General features: G+C 33.6%; 1 protein-coding gene across 1 annotated transcript in view; it reads left to right on the forward strand.

The window, feature by feature from the left end:
- Positions 1-14,334, forward strand: part of MTX2 (metaxin 2) — a 64,682-nt gene extending 50,348 nt beyond the window's left edge. Inside the window, exons 5-10 of the mRNA XM_065880511.1 lie at positions 1,960-2,036; positions 3,296-3,388; positions 3,894-3,932; positions 4,318-4,443; positions 5,652-5,728; positions 13,877-14,334. Coding sequence (XP_065736583.1) covers positions 1,960-2,036; positions 3,296-3,388; positions 3,894-3,932; positions 4,318-4,443; positions 5,652-5,728; positions 13,877-14,051 — 587 coding nt within the window. The 3' untranslated portion in view covers positions 14,052-14,334. The remainder of the gene's footprint in view (positions 1-1,959; positions 2,037-3,295; positions 3,389-3,893; positions 3,933-4,317; positions 4,444-5,651; positions 5,729-13,876) is intronic.
- Positions 14,335-19,140: the final 4,806 nt, after the last annotated feature.

Here is a 19,140-nt window from a genome sequence, read left to right on the forward strand (position 1 = left end):
GCTCAGTAGCTGTGGCACATGGGCTCAGTTGCTCTGCGGTACGTGGGATCTTCCCAGACCAGGTCTCGAACCCGTGTCCCGTGCATTGGCAGGCGGATTCTCAACCACTGTGCCACCAGGGAAGTCCCTGGCCATTTCTTAAAATAAGACAGCATTGAAGTTTGCCTTTTCGATTGACTCTTCCTTTCACAAACGATTTCTGTGTAGCATGGAATGCTGTTTGATAGCATTTTACCCACAGTAGAACGTCTTTCAGAATTGGAGTCAATCCTCTCAAGCCCTGATGCTGTTTTATAAACTAAGTTTATGTAATATTCTAAATCCTTTGTTGTCATTTCAACAGTCTTCACAGCATCTTCACTAAGAGTAGATTTTATTTCAAGAAACCACTTTCTTTGCTCATCCATAAGAAGCAACTCCTCATTCTTTAAAGTTTTAAATTTATAACAAATATAATAATAATGAAAATGTTTAAAGTATTGTGAAAATTACCAAAATGTGATACAGAGACATAAAGTAAGCAAATGCTGTTGGAAAAATGGCACCAATACACTTACTCAATTCGGGGTTGCCACATACCTTCAGTTTGTAAAAACACGCAATATCTGCAAAGCACAATAAAGCCAAGTACAATAAGGCAAGGTATGCCAGTATAAACTCTGTCTTCCAAGAACTCCAAACTGGATAATGAAAATGAGAAATATACTTTGATCTTAAAATGTACCACCACAAAATACTCTTCAGTCTAGACATTCATTCACAAATTGTTTTCATTCTCTGGTCATATTATCTCAGAGGACCTGTACTATTTCTATCAGTATAGTAGTTACAAAGATATTATCCCAAGTTAAAAAAGAGTATGATCTAATTCTTAATGCAGATAAGAATTTTTTTTCTTTTTTGAAAGATTTATAAAGCGGTAGAAAAAAGGAATGCAGAATTCAGTGTTTTTATATTGGTAAATGGAAATGTCTTCTAAATACCTCTGTTGAGTTGTATTCCAAAAGGCCTGCCTTTCCTTTGTAATGTCCTGTGGACGCAGATGAAGCTTTTGTTAGTGCTGTGCACCTCATCTATTACCCTCAGGCTGTCTAAGCCAGAGAGGAGTGAATCTCTTGAAAAGGACCACGAAGAAGCCAGCTGTTAGGGTGAACTCTATTTGAACTAAGTCTGACAAAGTTTCATCCTTTAGCATTTGAGGTAGACTTTATTGCTATTTGGAGATCGTCATCTCTGATCATTTCATCTATTATTAGTATTTAAAAAAATGAGATATTACTTTTTTAATGTGGCATTTATTTAGGGAAACCAGTTTTTGTAAGCATACTAATTCTTTTTTCCCCACATGTGTTGGGAGCATACTTTGTATTATAATTCATAAGCTAGCATACCTTCAAAGATTGTTATTGTCTTAATTCCTGAAATTTTTGAGTCAGATACATTTATTAATGCACCATTATGTGCTTAAACAATTGATCTGAATGGGTACCTGAGATTTGAAAGTAGTAGATGTAAAAAAAAAAATAAGCTTCATAAATGTAGCTTAAATATAGATTGATTCATTGTACTCTGAAGAGAAGGCCCAGTTTAATTTTTTCAGATCTATCAGTGGTCATGAACCAATGACTAGGCTTGGTTCATATAATTTGAATAATTAGTATTTACTGCTATATAGTGACTTATTAGTGTTAGCTCTGAAAAGGGAATATTTTGATCTGTTATTACATATAAGAACTCTAGAAGTGAATCTCCTTGTTTTTTTCTTTTGTTTTAAAATTAGTAATTAATGTTTAAAAATTTTTAGAATTTAACGTACGCATTTAGCTATAATTTTCAAAAGTCATAGTGTTAGGAAACTGTGTGTATTAATAAAACATATCCCAGTTTTGTGTTGATTTCCTTTTTAGCACAAACTTTAATTTATGGAGAGTGTTTTCACATTTTTTTCCCCCTCAACAGGTAAAGTACCTTTTATTCACGTAGGAAATCAAGTAGTATCGGAACTTGGTCCAATAGTCCAATTCGTTAAAGCCAAGGTAATAAAAAAGATATTAAATGCATTTGATCACAGTTAGTTTTAAGTAAGTCATTCATCATTCTTTAGGGTGTTGTAACATTTACGTTGATTTTAACCTAGTTTTACAAAATGCTGATATAAACTACCAGAGAAATATTTCTAAAGAGTAAGTTTTTTTCCCCCCATAATGTAAGTCAGTGGCAGAAGAGGCCATTTGATCTTTACAAAGTGATAGATAATTTTCTAACTCATGCTTAAGAGAATTTTGGTCACAAATGAAAACTCTTCATTGTTGTAAAATATCAGGTTAACCTTTGAGGAGGGAGTTATAGAATATGTTTAAAAAGTTGAATGTATCAATGCTAATTTACCCATTTGAATTATTATTCAGTTTAGATTTTAATAGTTATCAAAGAACAATCTCCATTAACATTTTGGGGAGCATGCTTCCAGAATTTTTTTTTGCATATGTAGAAAAATACAGGTCATACTGTTATGTATTATTTTGCAACCTGCCTTTTAAAATCATCAATGTGTTTTGAAATTCTTCCATTTAATGACTATAGATATATGTTATCCTTTTAAATTGTTGTATAATATTCTATCATATGGATGTATTATAATTTATTTAAGTCTTTATTGATGGACACTGAAGTTGTTGCCAATTTTCTGCTGTTATTGAGTGCTAATACAAATATTCTTGTACATACACCTTTGTACACTCGTTAAATTATCTCCTTAGGATAAATTCCTAAGAGTGATAATACAGTGTTATAGGGTATGCATTTTAAAAATCTTACAACTAAAGCTTATACTATTTTATGCATCTACTCATTACTATACTGTATTAGAATTTAAAAATTAGTGTCTATTTGCCTATCCTTTACTAATAACATTTAAAAAAATCTTTGGCCACTTTATAAGTAACACATGTCAATCTTTGGAATTTATTTTATTACTAAAAAGATTAGTCTCTTAAAAACAACAAGGTTTACTGGCCATCGCTCTTTTCTTCTTTTGTGAAATAATAATGTAATTTTGTCTCTTGAAAGATACATTTTTATAATGACAAGTAAATACTTCTTATTAATATTTTGTAGTGATAGCAAAGTATTATTTTTTTACATAAAATAATTATGTTTTAGGGGGCATTTTGGAAATGAATCCATTGGACATTTGCAGTAAAACATTGATGTTGTATTACTTGGTAGTAAGATAACTGAAAGTTTTTGTATATTTAATATGATGCTCTTTTAAAGTTTTTTAAATTCCCTTTAGGGCCATTCTCTTAGTGATGGGCTGGATGAAGTCCAAAAAGCAGAAATGAAAGCCTACATGGAATTAGTCAACAATATGCTGTTGACTGCAGAGGTATAATAGAAGATAAGAGGCCTTGAAAATAAGCTTTTTCTCATAAAAGATCATGTTTCTTATGGGTTATGTTAAAGTTACTGAAAAATAGGAAAGCAGTCAAGCCACTTCTAGGGCTAGTGTCGTTACCCAAATAATTTGATCATTATCATTGAACAAGTTGCCTGATATTATCATTTCTAGTTTTTCTGTTAGTAAACAGGAGTGACTCTTGCCCACTCATTATTTTATTTTGGTCTTGTGAAATTCACTTAAATGGTATCTGTAAAATACTTTAATGGCATTTAGAGATGTATTCTATGAATAAGAAATATTTTTATAGGTACCACCATTAAGTTTAATAATTCTGTGTAGCAACATTAGCCAAGAAAAAACAAAAACAACCCTCACATATGTGACTTTTATGACGTTGGCTTATAAAAAATTACCCTGGCAAGAAGTAACTTTCTTTATCCATTTTCTCTTTGATACTTTAAAGTTTTGGTGACTGTTTTTTTTTTCCTAGTTGTATCTTCAGTGGTGTGATGAAGCTACTGTAGGGGAGGTGAGTGGTTCTGCAACATTTATCTTAATTAAAATTTAATGAAAAAACACTTTTGCTCAGAATCATAAGTCCCTGCTCATAAATGAAACATTGTGGTTTATACCATTAGTGATATAGTTTTTCACTTTAATTTTGCTTGCACATACATTTTAGGGAAGCTGTGTGTCATTGTTTGATATAACTGGTTGCAGAGTATGTGAAAGTTTATATATTTTTAAAGAGAATGGTTTAAAATTTTAATTTTTAGATTGCAAGCTATGTTTTGTTTTATTTTTTCAGATTGCTCTGTTTGTGGTCTCTGGAAATATATTTCCCTTAGAATTTTATTTGTGAAAACAGGCTATGTCTTTAGAATCATGTTTTTAACATAATCTTTTTGCTTTAGATCACTCATGCTAGGTATGGATCTCCTTACCCTTGGCCTCTGAATCATATTTTGGCCTATCAGAAACAGTGGGAAGTCAAACGTAAGATGAAAGCTATTGGATGGGGTAACAAGACTCTGGACCAGGTCAGTTCAGATTGAAGTTGGTAAAACCCTCAACTTTAATACATAAAGAAAAACGATTTTAAATTGTTGGTCCTTTAAAAAAATCCCAGGGGACTTCCTGGCGGTCCAGTGGTTAAGACTCTGCGCTTCCAATGCAGGGGGTGCCAGTTCCATCCCAGGTCGGGGAGCTAAGATCCCACATGCTGCGTGGCGCAGCCAAAAAAAGAAACAAACTCCCAACATAATAAAAAAAAATTAACATTTGCTCTTATTTTCTCTGACATGAAGTACTTTTTTGTTTTATAAAAATCACACATGCTTATTGTAAAACAAATTATGTAATACCGAAAACTTCAAAAACGGAATAAAAGTTGGCTGGAATCCTGCCATCTAGAAATTGCCACTGTTAACTATATGGAGAACATTCTTCTAGGTGTCTCTTAATAACATTTTCTTTAAATGAGGTCATAGTATAACTGCCACTCTATAACCTAATTTTTTTTATCCATTCAGCAATACATTGTGGACATTTTTTTATGCCAATAAATATAGATCTGCTGCACCAGGGCTTAAAAAGAAAAACCCAACCCTGTTAGATGCAGTGCTTAATATACCTGCTTTTCTTTGGTCTTAAATTTACTGAAGTAGCAAAATTATAAAAATATATATCTTGTCAAGGTCATGAGTTTGAGCATCATTAAGCTAATTAATGTCTCATTTTCAAGGATACCCCTAGTCCTAGTCAGCCAACTCATTGATGTGTGCCATTGGCCACAAGGGGGATTGGGTAAATGAATAGGGATGGAGTAAATAAAATCTATTTCCACTAGTGGGAAAACAATTCAAATGATTTTTACTCATGGTAGGTCAGCAGTGTCATCTTTATGAAGCAGATTTTTTAATATATGTGAAGTCATTTGATTATATGGATTCAGGAAAACATTTTTGTAGGGAGTAGAGTTTTGAGATAAAAACTTTCTTGATCATAATCCTTATAAGTAACTTAAATGTACTTGTATTTAAAGGAAATTTGCTCTCAAATTTTCTCCCTGTTTCTTGTATAGAAATTATTATGTATGTTCTCTATGTGGTCTGTGGTCTGATTTAAATATAAATGGTTACCTAAATTTATATTTTTATTATAAACTATGATACATGTTAAGTTTTAGACACATTTTATTGCTTTGCTAATTTAAATATTTTTCTCTGGGGTCTGTTGCTTGTGTTAGGTCTTAGAAGATGTAGACCAGTGCTGTCAAGCTCTTTCTCAAAGACTGGGAACACAACCGTATTTCTTCAATAAGCAGTAAGAATTTATTCTTTTTAGTTAGTTTCTTTTCTATATTATTATTTTATCATACATGTCGTATCAAACATTTTATCATAGAGGAATTGTTTTATCAAGAAATATTTATGAAAAGATTTAGTTATATTAAAGTTCATTTTTGCATTCATTAACCATTTAATTTCTTGGGTGTCAGGCATAGCACTAGCTTCTGGGAGACCAAGATTTCTAAAATGCACTGCTAGCTATTAAGAATTTTCTCCTGAGGGTAGACAATGTAAACCAGTCATTATTGTGTGATATGATAGAGGTTCTACTAGAGGTAGTTCATGGTGCTTTGTATGGAACTATGACATCTTAACAAAATCTGAGCTTGCAAACTGCTATTAAAACGTGAAGTGTAGCCATACTTGTCTGTATAGGATGATACCCTGAGGACTAGAAAAGTGAATAAAACTAAACTGTAAACAATATTGTTGGATGGACAAACATTATTATGAACTTTTCTTTTAAAATTTAATGAAAATATTTGTAAAGCATAGAAATAATTGTGAAGGATGTAGATTAAATATATGTATGTGTATATATGTAAATTGAGTAATTCATGTTTTATTAGGACAGAATTCTTTTGTAATTTGGAAAATAATATCTAACGTAGGCAAAGAATGAATTTTCCTTTTTTTTTTAAAGTTACAATTTTAGTATATCAGAATCAGCTATCCTGTGATCCAGTTTAAGATGGGTTTAAATTAGCATTTTAACCTCATTGGTTTGCTTAGAATTCTAATCTTTTCTTGGCTTTTTAATAAAAATCTCTTGACTTTTAGATTGATAATTAAAAAAATTTTTTTTTTATTTTTCATTTTTTGGGGTACACGGGCCTCTCACTGCTGTGGCCTCTCCCGTTGCGGAGCACAGGCTCCGGACGCGCAGGCTCAGCGGCCATGGCTCACGGGCCCAGCCGCTCTGCGGCATGTGGGATCTTCCCAGACTGGGGCACGAACCCATGTCCCCTGCATCGGCAGGTGGACTCTCAACCACTGCGCCACCAGGGAAGCCCTAGATTGATAATTTTTAAAAAGGTTTATTTGTTATTATTTATTACATCTTCATAGGCATTCATCTATAGCTATATCAAACATCTTTTGGTAGAGATGTTAATATTTGTAGCAAAAATGACTATGGTGATAGCGTGGAAATATTAAAGTTATATTAATGTATGTGCTATACAACTGATATTAAAATAAAATTGGTCTCTGTTGATCTTTGAAGCAGAAAGGTCATAGAGTTCAAACCATGAAATACTGGTAGGTAAAGTTTCTACAGCTATGTTCTTATTTCTAGTGATGTTTGCTATGCTGATTCTAGTTGTTTAGTCTCTAATGCAAAAGAAAGGTATCAAAATGTTAGTATTATGTAGTCCCCTTTCTTTCTGATATAGGAATTCTTAGGAGCTGAAAAGCTCAGAAGGGGTGCATTTTTTTTTAATGAGTGTTTTTTTTTTTTTTTAATATTTATTTATTTATTTATTTATTTATTTTTGGCTGTGTGGGGTCTTTGTTTCTGTGCGAGGGCTTTCTCTAGTTGTGGCAAGCGGGGGCCACTCTTCATCGCGGTGCGCGGGCCTCTCACTATCGCGGCCTCTCTTGTTGCGGAGCACAGGCTCCAGATGCGCAGGCTCAGTAATTGTGGCTCATGGGCCTAGTTGCTCCGCGGCATGTGGGATCTTCCCAGACCAGGGCTCGAACCCGTGTCCCCTGCATTGGCAGGCAGATTCTCAACCACTGCGCCACCAGGGAAACCCAGAAGGGGTGCATTTTATTGTTTGAAGTGCATCACTCTGTTTTAGGAGTTAGTTTTGTTATGCACCCTGTCTCCATGGGAAGCCAGGATAATAGATCTAACTTATTTTTCTCCTCATTGAAACTCAGTGTCAGAGAGTTAGTAACCAGGTATCATTTGGCATGTGATTCAGTGGAAATATCAAAAAATATTTTTCTTCATAAGGGTATAATTATTATTATTTTTAACAACTTTATTGGAGTATAATTGCTTTACAATGGTGTGTTAGTTTCTGCTTTATAACAAAGTGAATCAGCTATACATATACATATATCCCCATATCTCCTCACTATTGCATCTCCCTCGCATCTTCCCTATCCCACCCCTTTCGGTGGTCACAAAACACCGAGCTATTTTACACTACCAAATGTAAAATAGATAGCTAGTAGGAAGCAGCTGCATAGCCCAGGGAGATAAGCTCGGGTATAATTATTTTTAAACTTGTAATGAAAAATTCAGAATTTAGAATAGGTACAAAAACAAATGAGAAACTGTTTAACTGGTATTAAGATGTAGGTTTTTGAAATAATTTTACCTTATATGAGACTTAGATAAACATTTTTATGATTGAAGTATAGAATAGTTTTAATTTTTAGTTTTAATTTTACCCAGTTGTTTAATATTAAAATTTATTTCCCTGTGTATCCTCTCCTTACCCTCTAAAATTAGAATCAGCTTTTCTTCTAGCTTACCTACTAGACATGTTGAGAGGCCTCATGAAAGAAACTCAGTAGCTTTACTTGATGTGAGAAAGGGAAAGATAGTTGAGGGAGATCTTGCAGCAAGAATAGTAATTGGGAAAAGAGGGCAAAGAAGCTAAATGGTGGAAAGGAAAAAGGAAAGCGAATTTGAAAAAAATTAGAAATAATACAAAGTAGATACTAACAATTGTCCTTTTTATCTTTCATAATATATAGTTGGTAGCTTTTAAATATTTAAATCATATTTCTAAAATGCAACTCAAACAAAATCTGTGTTATCTGTTGTATCTGTGATCTTGCTGATGTGATATCTGTTAAGACACCTACACAAAGACTGGGTAATTTATTCCCTTTCACCTGGTGAGTGGATTTGGAATAAAAAACCAGAACTGTTCTTGAAGTGATATTTTCATGTTACCTTTTTAGTAAAGGGGAAGAAGAAGAAAAAAATAATTTTTCTAAATGTAATCAGAATAGAAAGAGTTAATACTACTCCAAAGCATTTATGAGCTCCTTGAGGGTTTGTGTTTTCCAAACAAAACCTATTAGAGGAAGCTCAGTAAATGTTGGTTAAGACTAGATTAAATTGAATGAGAAATTGGAAAAGGAGTTAGGTTTGAAAAAGAAAAAATACTGCTATTAACCATTAAGTAAATGGTAAAATTTGAAAATATACCTTCATATACTGATAGGAAAGTATTTTGAAGAAATGATGCAAAAATTATACTTGGGAACCTTAAGAAAAATTTCAGGGGGTAATGGGATTTCATTGAAGTTTATTCAATTGAGAAATCACTAGTTAAGAAAATTAAGGGGAAATTGCTCAAAAATATCCAAAAGCAAAATATAGCAAAGTTGATGGCAAGGGCCTTGATTTACAAATTTGAATGATAGTCCTAAAGATCAGTGATTGATACATAAAGAAAGGATATGTAGATTATTTCTGTTAGTATGAAGAAATGACAAGTTAATAGTATAATGGGAAAGAAAAATTGGGGAACATTCAGACAAAATTAATGTTTTTGAAACTAGACGGTGAAACGTATCAGAAAGAGAGAAATAAATATGGAACCATAATAATTGAAGGAAAAGATAAGTACAAAAAAATTTTTAGTGGGAAAGATTAGGAAAACATTCGCATTTTATGGTACCGTTTTTATTTTGATATTCAAATGAAAGAATAGTAGATAATTGGTGGATGTTAGCTGAACCTATTGTGGCAACGATTTTACTATATACTTATGTAAATCAAACCATCATATTGTACACCTTAAACTTATACAGTGATGTATGTTAATTATTTGTCAATAAAACTGAAAAAAATAAGAATAGTATGTTAATTATTTGTCAATAAAACTGGAAAAAATAAGAATAGTAGGTAACCAACAGAAATGTGGAAAGAATGATAATGCAAGATGAGAAGGCAACAATGTGAAAGTTGTTGAAGGTCTTAGGAGGAGAGTTGCTATCTATATCCAAATTACAATCTACAAACGACTTAGTAAGCAGAAGGGTAGAAATGTTTTCTCTCCATATTGTATAGAAAAGGTAATTAAAACTGGAGGTACATGAAATCTTGGCTTGATTAAACAATTCAGTGGAAGTATTGGCTAAAGTGTAATTTTTTGTCCTTGTCTCTCATAGGAGTTGCAAATATTTTTCTGAGCTTATTGCTTTTTTTAAAAGTCAGGTTTATCGTGGCATAATTTACAAAAAGTAAAATTGACGCTTTTATGTGCATAGTTCTGTGAGTTTTAGCAGTGGTATACAGTTGTGTCCCCATTACCACAGTGTACTTTTTTTTTTTTAAATATATTTTTGGCTGTGTTGGGTCTTTGTTGCTGCGTACAGGCTTTCTCTAGCTGCGGAGAGCGAGGGCTACTCTTCATTGTGGTGCGTGGGCTTCTCATTGCAGTGGTTTCTCTTGTTGTGGAGCACGGGCTCTAGGCGCGTGGGCTTCAGTAGTTGTGGCATGCGGGCTCAGTAGTTGTGCCTCATGGGCTCTAGAGTGCAGGCTCAGTAGTTCTGGCTCATGGGCTTAGTTGCTCTGTGGCATGTGGGATCCTCCTGGACCAGGGCTCGAACCCGTGTCCCCTGCATTGGCAGGCGGATTCTTAACCACTGCGCCACCAGGGAAGCCCACAGTTTACTTTTTAAAAAGAAAGAAGTGTGGGAATTGATAACATATATGTCAGAGTCAACTAATATAAGTAGTTGCTGAAATTTGTAAGGATTACAAAAAATATGCATTAAGTTATGTGTGTGTTTTGTTTGACTTAGTATAGTATATTCTACTTCCTGTTAGATGTTCTAAAAGTAATTTGTCACGAAGTTGCTATCTTTAGGTAACATCAGATCAGTTTTTGTATGCTCATTACCCTACATAATTCAGCACCTTTTGAGTTATGTGGATGTATATTTGAAGCAAATAATATTTTGACCACTTCAGGGGTACTTCTAGACTACTCTGGTTTGAACATACCTTCATACCTGAGCTCATTCAGAGCCTTCCCTTATTGATAAAAGATGCCCATCTACCCTACTGGAAGTTGCATCAGGGAATATATTCACCTTTTTTTAGGCTCTAGTACAAGAAGCAGAGGGTAGTTAATCCTAAATAAGGATTAGGAAAATAAATCCTAAATTGGTAAGATACACGTTTTAAGAAATATGTTTAGGGATCTGGAAGAGTTGGTGTTTATATTACTTCTCACAAAGTGCCTCAGCTCAATATTTATCCACCTTCTACATCCTTGGGTTTTTTCAGGTATCCATTTGTTATTGATTCTTCATCTGTAATGCTAGGATCATGGTGCTATTAAGTCCCAGGACACTTGTGATTTTTTTAAACTATCCTATTGACTACCCTCTTAAACATGGCCATAAATTGCACATTTGACTTTGATTAATACTTCATGAATGTGTCAAAAGAGGGAAGGCTTTGGAAGAATGTGAATAACTACTATTGAAAAATTAAATATCCTATACAACTTAGGCAGGATGCTTTCTTTCTCTTTCGTGTATTCATTCAGCAAATAACCATTCAGTTCCTTAGATACTTTGCTAAGAACTGGGGTTATAAAGATATATGCAGTGTTATCTTTAGAGAACTTAGAGTATAATGGGGGAAACATTAAGTAAACAGTTATAGTATGGTATGAGAAGTACTTCACCTTTTTATCGATTCATTAAACACATATTTATTGAGAACCTACTTTGGGCCAGGCATTGTTGCAGGTGTTGGGGACACAGCAGGAAACAAGTAGACTATGTCCTGGTAGAAAGAGATAGACAGTTAAAAACAAATATTAGATAGTTTTAAGTGCCATATAGAGAATTAAAATAGAATCACATCACAATAAGCAGCTATATGTCCACTTTAGTTTGAGTGGTCAGGGGATGCTGACCACTCAAACTAAGATGTGATATTTAAGTTGTATTCTGAAAAACAAGGAGGAGCCAGCAGTATGAAGTCAAGGGCAGGGTGTTCCAGGCAGCAGGAATAGTTGGGTCAAGGCCCTAAGATTGGCTAGAGTTTATGTTCAAATGGAAGAAGCAAAACCATTTATGGTTGTGTGTAGAGAATGGTAGGAGATGAGGCTGAAGAGGTAAACAGGAGCCAGATCTTCTAAGATTTGTATGTTTCGGATAAGGAGTTTGGCATGTTAGTGTAAGTGGAGTGGAAATTCATTCCAATGTTTTATGCTTGGAGGAGATATAGATAAGTGGTGGCATTCAGGACATATTTTGGTGGTTGTGTCTCACCAGGCTTGCTAATGGATATGGGAAGGTAAGAGAAAGAGAGGACTGAAGAGTAACTCAGATTTTTGGCTTGAACAGGTGGTGGGTAGTGGTGACTTTTATTTGGGAAGATGAGGGGACAAGCAGGTTTGAGATGCTTATTCAACATTCAAGTGGAATTGTTATATAGGCCTTTGAATGTATGATTCTGGACTTTAGGGGAGAGATTCAGATTGGAGATAAATATTTTAGGAATTAGTGGCATGAAGACATACAAAGCCATGCAACTATTAAAAGAAGTCATTCATCAGTGGCGATCAAGGCCACATAGCTAGTAAGTGACAGAATTAGGATTTGATGGACCCCCAAATCTGTTTTGCCAAACCGGATTACTGCAAATATTTTTACAGTTTAGGTCGACTAATATGTTTTCTCAGTAACTTTTTCACTGTAGGGCTGACAGCAATAATTAGTTTATAATAGTGATGGTATTTTCTCCTTTTAGTAATATTGTACTAGTACAGTACAATGAGGGGGCTCAGGGTGCTGACCCTTTGCTGCAGCTGAAAATCCATGTATAACTTTACAGTCAGACCTCTGCATCTGTGGTTCTACATCTGCAGATTCAGTCCACCCTGGATTGTGTAGTATTGTAGTACGTATTTATTGAAAAAAAACCTGCGTGTAAGTGGACCTTCACAGTTCAAACCAGTATTTTTTTTTAATTAATTAATTAATTAATTTTTGGCTGCGTTGGGTCTTTGTCGCTACGCACGAGCTTTCTCTAGTTGCAGCGAGTGGGGGCTACTCTTTGTTGCAGTGCGCGGGCTTCTCATTGCAGTGGCTTCTCTTGCTGCGGAGCACGGGCTCAGTAGTTGTGGCTCAGGGCTCTAGAGCACAGGCTCAGAGAGGTGTGGTGCATGGGCTTAGTTGTGGCTCACGGACTTAGTTGCTCCGCGGCATGTGAGATCCTCCCAGACAAGGGCTTGAACACTTGTCCCCTGCATTGGCAGGTGGATTCTTAACCGCTGCGCCACCAGGGAAGCCCTCAAACCAGTGTTGTTCAAGGGTCTACTGTAATTATTTTAATGTAATATAGATTGGTGATGTCCCATTTATAGACCGTTAGTAGCAAGGTAGATAAATTTCATCTTTTTGTTAGTAATATATAATTAAAGGGAAAGAAAACATAGAAAAAATTTTGTTGAAGCCATTCTTACATCTCCTTCAGAAATCTAAGTTTACTTTTAAAATGGTAAAATTAAAATTAAATCATGTTGTAATATGATGATCAGGTAATCAGGTATCATTCTGTTTTCCTAGCACCACAGTGAAATTCTCTGCTTTGACAGCATTTTGGTTATGCATCTACAAAAGCACTTACTAAATTGTGTTGTGGTAATTTATGTTTTGTGTCCATGTCTTAGAATATCTTTCTTGCTTTTATATCTTTAGCGTCTGGCATAGTTCCTGGCACACTGGAGACCTGTTGTATATATTTAGTGAATAAATTAATGAATAAAATGAATATGATCATTTACACCAATATTATTATTATTTTAAGGTTACATACTATATAATTCCATTTGTATGACATTCTTTTTTTTTTACACCAATATTATTTTAACACATTTAAATGATGCTATTTAAAAAAGCAAGTCACACAACTAGCAAATCGTAGTTTAAAAGATCTTTTTTTCTTTCATATCTTATAACAGAAACTCCAATAAAATAGAATAAATTCTATCAAGTTGGGGTAGGATTTATTGCTTACATGACTTTTTTTCTTTTAAATAGATGAATAAAGTGTTTAAAAAAATAGTATATAGTCTACCGTACAAGTTAAACACTGTTCATGTTACTCTCATTTCTGCTTTTGTCTTAGGCCTACTGAACTAGATGCACTGGTATTTGGCCATCTGTACACCATTCTTACCACACAGTTGACCAATGATGAACTTTCTGAGAAGGTGAAAAACTATAGCAACCTCCTTGCTTTCTGTAGAAGAATCGAACAACACTATTTTGGTAAAGTCAGCTCATCCATCAGATTGTCTTAGAGTTATGTGTTAATTTAGTTATTATTTTTGAAAAGTTTAACTTTTGAAATATATGTTACTTGAATGATGTAATAGATAATGGTATCAGAATTTTAAAACCAAAAATACTGCTTTTCACAACCTCAAAACAAATTATGTAATGTATCGTATACCTTATACTGCTATTTGTGTATACATTAAAATAATTTTGAATGATTTCATTTGATATGTTGTACTCTATATCTTGAAATTTTTGGTTTCTTTGACACATGTATGCATATAAAAATAAAGCTCAAACAACTGTGTGGCCGGTGTATTTACTTTCTTTCCATCTTTCTGAAAGCTACTCTCTGAGCTTTATACATGGAATAAACAGTGTCTTTTCTAAGGCAATAATTTGTGTTCCATACTCCCAAGATTACTTTGCTAGATGTAATGCATGGTAAACCTGGTCGTGGGATGAATGTTCTTAACAGTGAGCACTTAGAAAATGCGCATGATTACAAAGTGATTAAATCCTGGAACAGATTACCATTTAAGAGCATTTTTCTTATCTAAACTTTATTGAACTTAAAAACATTTTATCAGAGCAGCTATAATTTACATTTGATAAAGGGATAAGTTTCAAGGACCTTATTTTTTTGAAACTTCTTTTTGGAGAAAATAATATTTTAATAATGCTGTTTTATTCCTTTTGTGGGGAAGGGAGGATAGATTTCACAGAAGTATCAATTTATACATAAGCATAAAAGATTATATGCTGTATTTCTTTCAATTTTTCTAATATTTTATATAAAGCCAGGGATGCTATAAAAGTCAGATGTACAAGTAATTTCTTGAAAATGTCTAGAATAGTAGTACTTCTATATTCCTTTTTATGTGCCAGACATTTTAACGCATTTAATCCTTAAAAAAACTATGAAGGTTATTATTCCCAGTTCACAGAAGAGGAAATGGAGACACAAAATGGGTAATACCTTGCCCAAGGTCATAGGGTTAGTAAATGGTAGAGTTGGAATTCAAACCTAGGTGTCTGGCATCTGTTTGGCTTTTAAAGAACACTACATTTTTTTTTTTTTAAGATTATAGATTTATACTTATAAGGGATGTATTAGGTTCTCCTTAGCCCAAGTCCCACATAAACTTTGGGTGCTCCCTTTTGACTATAGTGCTATTTATTATTTTCCTGAACTAATTTTGTAATTTGTTTTATTATTAAAATAAAAAATTCCAAGTTACCTGTGCTTTTGTACAATTTTTATGACAGTTTTTTTTTTTGGTATGTATTTTTGTATGCTTGTTTTATACTGAATGATGCTCTTTTCATAATGCCATAGGGCTTCCCTGGTGGCACAGTGGTTGAGAGTCCGCCTGCCGATGCAGGGGACACGGGTTCGTGCCCCGGTCCGGGAAGATCCCACATGCCGTGGAGCAGCTGGGCCCGTGAGCCTTGGCCGCTGAGCCTGCGCGTCCGGAGCCTGTGCTCCGCAATGGGAGAGGTCACAACAGTGAGAGGCCCGCGTACTGCAAAAGAAAAAAAAATGCCATAACGTTCATTTCATAGAACAAGTACCTTCTGTACTCAGTATATAAAATCTAGACTTTTTTCTTCGAGCTTTTTGGATATAAAGATAATACAACAACATGGGCTCTGATATTTTAATCTTAATCATTACAGCTGGCTGTATTATCTTAATATGAGAAACTTTGGCAGACAATGGTTGTTTATTCCAAGTTGAGATATTTACTCTTATTTAAGACTTACTGACTATGGATCTCTTTGATAGAGGTCTTGTTTTTCTCTAGTGTTGAGTGAATCACCCTCAAAACAGAATGTCTTAAAAAGTAGAAAACTTGACATTCAGTTATGGTTATTTAATATCTGCTTTTATCTTTTAAATTTGGGTCCATCAAACCAAGTCACAGTAGCTAAAAATTACCACTGAAAAGCTAGTTTGCTGACCAAAGAGTTAAAGGTTTTGCTGCCAAAACACTTAGGTGTGTACTGAATTTTAAAGTAAGTAGCGTGATTCCTTATTTAAATTAAAATTTAAGTCATAAGTAGTGAGAAACTTTAAATCAAGATGGGTATAGTCTACCCTGTCATTTGATGACTTCTGAATGATGTACATTGTTGGGTTTAAAATAACTACAGTCATCCAGGACCTCCCACAAATATCAAAATCTTTGGATGCTTAAGTCCCTCATATAAAATGGTACAGTATTTGCAATAACCTACACACATTCTCCCATATACTTTAAATCATCTCTAGATGACTTGTAAATGCCATGTAAATAGTTGTAAACACAATGTAAATAGTTGCTGGTGTGAGGCAAATTCAACTTTTGCTTTTTTGGAACTTCCTGGTTTTTTTTTTTAAAAAATATTTTAGGTACACAGTTGGTTGAATCTGCCGATGTGGAAATTGCAGATATGGAGGGTCAACTGTATCTTCTATAAAACCCTTTAGAAGCTCAACTTGTTACTTTTTTAATTGATTTGAATGTTGGATGAGTAGATACTGTATTAATTCATTTGGAACCCTAAATCCAGGAAAAGGAGAAATTATAAAATATGTCAATCTAAGAGACTAATATATTTTGATACCTTTTTGATGAATAGATAACAAGTAGTTTTCTTACTGTTTATGATTGTCGTTTAGTGAGAATGGGTAAAAAGCAGTTGTACATTGAGATATTTCAAGATACTACATTCTAAAGTAAAATTTAAGATGATATAATTTTTTGCACTTACTTTACTTTCTTGTTTTAAAGTATTACAACCAGTTGCTTCTTATGAGATAATTTGTAAATTTCATTGAGTCAAAAGGAAATACTAAAAAGTTTGATTATATCTAGATCGATAGAAATATTTTCCTAATCTATTTTTAAGTTCCTAAGAATTGGGATCGGATTTCTATTTTTCTTTTTTTTTTTACATTTTTATCAAATTATGGTAATTGAATTTGTCATAAGACTGTAGTAGAATCTCTGGGTATTTCTCCATTTTTTTGGCCACGCTGGCTTGTGAAATCTTAGTTCCCTGACCAGAGATTGAACCTGGGCCCTCAGCAGTGAAAGCACAGAGTCCTAACCACTGACTGCCAGGGAATTCCCAGTCTGAGTATTTCTACTTAGTCTTGTTTTCTGTGAATAGAAATAATTTTATTTAATACTTTATAATCGGTATGCCTTTTGCTTGTTTTGCCATATTGCAGTAGGACTTCCAGTACAGTGTTGAACAGGAGTATTGAGAATGGACGTCTTTGCCTTATTCATGATCTCAGGAGGAAAGTATTCAGTCTTTCACCATTAAGTATAATTGTAGGTTTTTGTAGTTGCCCTTTATCAGGTTGAGAAAATTTCTGTTTCTAGTTTGCTCAGAGTTTGTGTGTGTGTGTGTGTTTAAATCATGAATGAATGGTGTATTTTATCAGAAGCTTTTTCCATATCTGTTGAGGTGATTATATATATTTTTTCCTTTAGACTATAGAAATGGTGAGTTATGTAATTGATTTTCAAATGTTGAATCAACATTAGTTTCCTGAGGTAAACCCCATACGGTCATGATGTATTACTCTTTTTATATATTGTTGGATTTGATTTCCTAGTATTTTGTTAACGATTTTTGTTTCCATATTTATGTGGCATGTTGGTCTCTGGCTTTCTTGTAATGCTTTTTCTGGGTTTGGTATCAGGTTATTGCTGGTCTCATTAAATGAGTTAGGAAGTAGTCCTTCCTCTTCTATACTCTGGAGTTTAGATTTGGTACTATTTCTTCCTTGAACGTTTGGTAGAATTTACCGATGCAGCTAACTAGGCCTGAAGGTTTCTTTGTTGGAAGATTTTAAGCTTAACATTTTTATTTACTTAATAAATTTAGGACTATTCAGATCATCTGTTTCTTCTTGAGTGAGCTTTGGCATGTGCCTTTCAAAGAATTTATTTTCTCTAAGTTGTTGAATTTATGGGCATAGAGTTGTTCTTGGTATTCCATTTTTATCCTTTCTGTAGTACCTGTAGTGATGTCCCTTCTTTTCTTCTTCATATTTGTAATTTTTATCTTCTCTTTTTCCTGGTCAGTCTGTGCTAGGTTTATCAATTTTTATTGATCAGCCCCCTCCCCAATCCAGCTTTTGGTTTCATTGATTTTTCTCTGTAGTTTTGTTATTCTCATTTTCTTCTCTACCCTTATTATTATTTCCTTCCTTCTTTGAGTTTAAGTTGCTCTACATTTTATAGTTTTTAAATATAGAAGCATAGACTGATTCAAAGTTTTCCTTTCTAATGTAAGCATCAATGCTAAAAATTTCCCTCAAAGCACTGCTTGGAGGGAATTTTGAAATGCCATGCTTTTTTTTCATTTGGTTCAAAATATTTTCTAATTCCCTTGTGATTTCTCCTTTGACCCATGGGCTATTTGTAAGTGTATTCTTTAATTTGAAAATACTTGAGGATTTCCCAGGTATCTATTATTGATTTCTAGTTTAATTCTGTTGTATTTCTAGAACATATTTTATATTTCAGTTCGTTTAAATTTGTTAATATTTGCATTATGGTCCAGTATATGGTTTATCTTGGTGAATGTTCCATATGTAATTGAAAAGAGTATGCATTTTTCTGTTATAGTATGGAGAATTCTATATATGTTAAGCTCATCTAATTGGTAGTGTTGCTCAGGTCTTTTATATCCTTATTAATTTTCTGCCTACTTGTTCTACATTGCTGAGAGAGGAGTGTTGAATTATGGCTTTTTTTTCCCCCTCCTTTTATTTCTATCAGTTTGCTTCATGCATTTTGAAGATCTTTTGTTAGGTATATATATATTTGGGATTATTATTTCTTCTTGAAAAATTGATCCCTTCATTGATATATACTGTCCTTCTTTATTCCTGGTAATATTTCTTGCTCTGAAGTTATTTGTCTGATATTAATTTAGTTATTTCAGTTAATTTAGTTATTTGATATAGCTACTCAGTTTTTCTTTAAAGTTTGCAAGGTCTATATATATCTTATCATTTTTCTTTTAGCCTTCTTACATACTTAAAAATTTTTTTTTTCTTATAGACAGCTTAGAATTGGATCTTGGATTACCTGACAGTTTCTCTTT

The sequence above is a fragment of the Phocoena phocoena genome, chromosome 7 (genome assembly GCF_963924675.1).
Source record: "Phocoena phocoena chromosome 7, mPhoPho1.1, whole genome shotgun sequence".
Taxonomy (NCBI): Eukaryota; Metazoa; Chordata; class Mammalia; order Artiodactyla; family Phocoenidae; genus Phocoena; species Phocoena phocoena.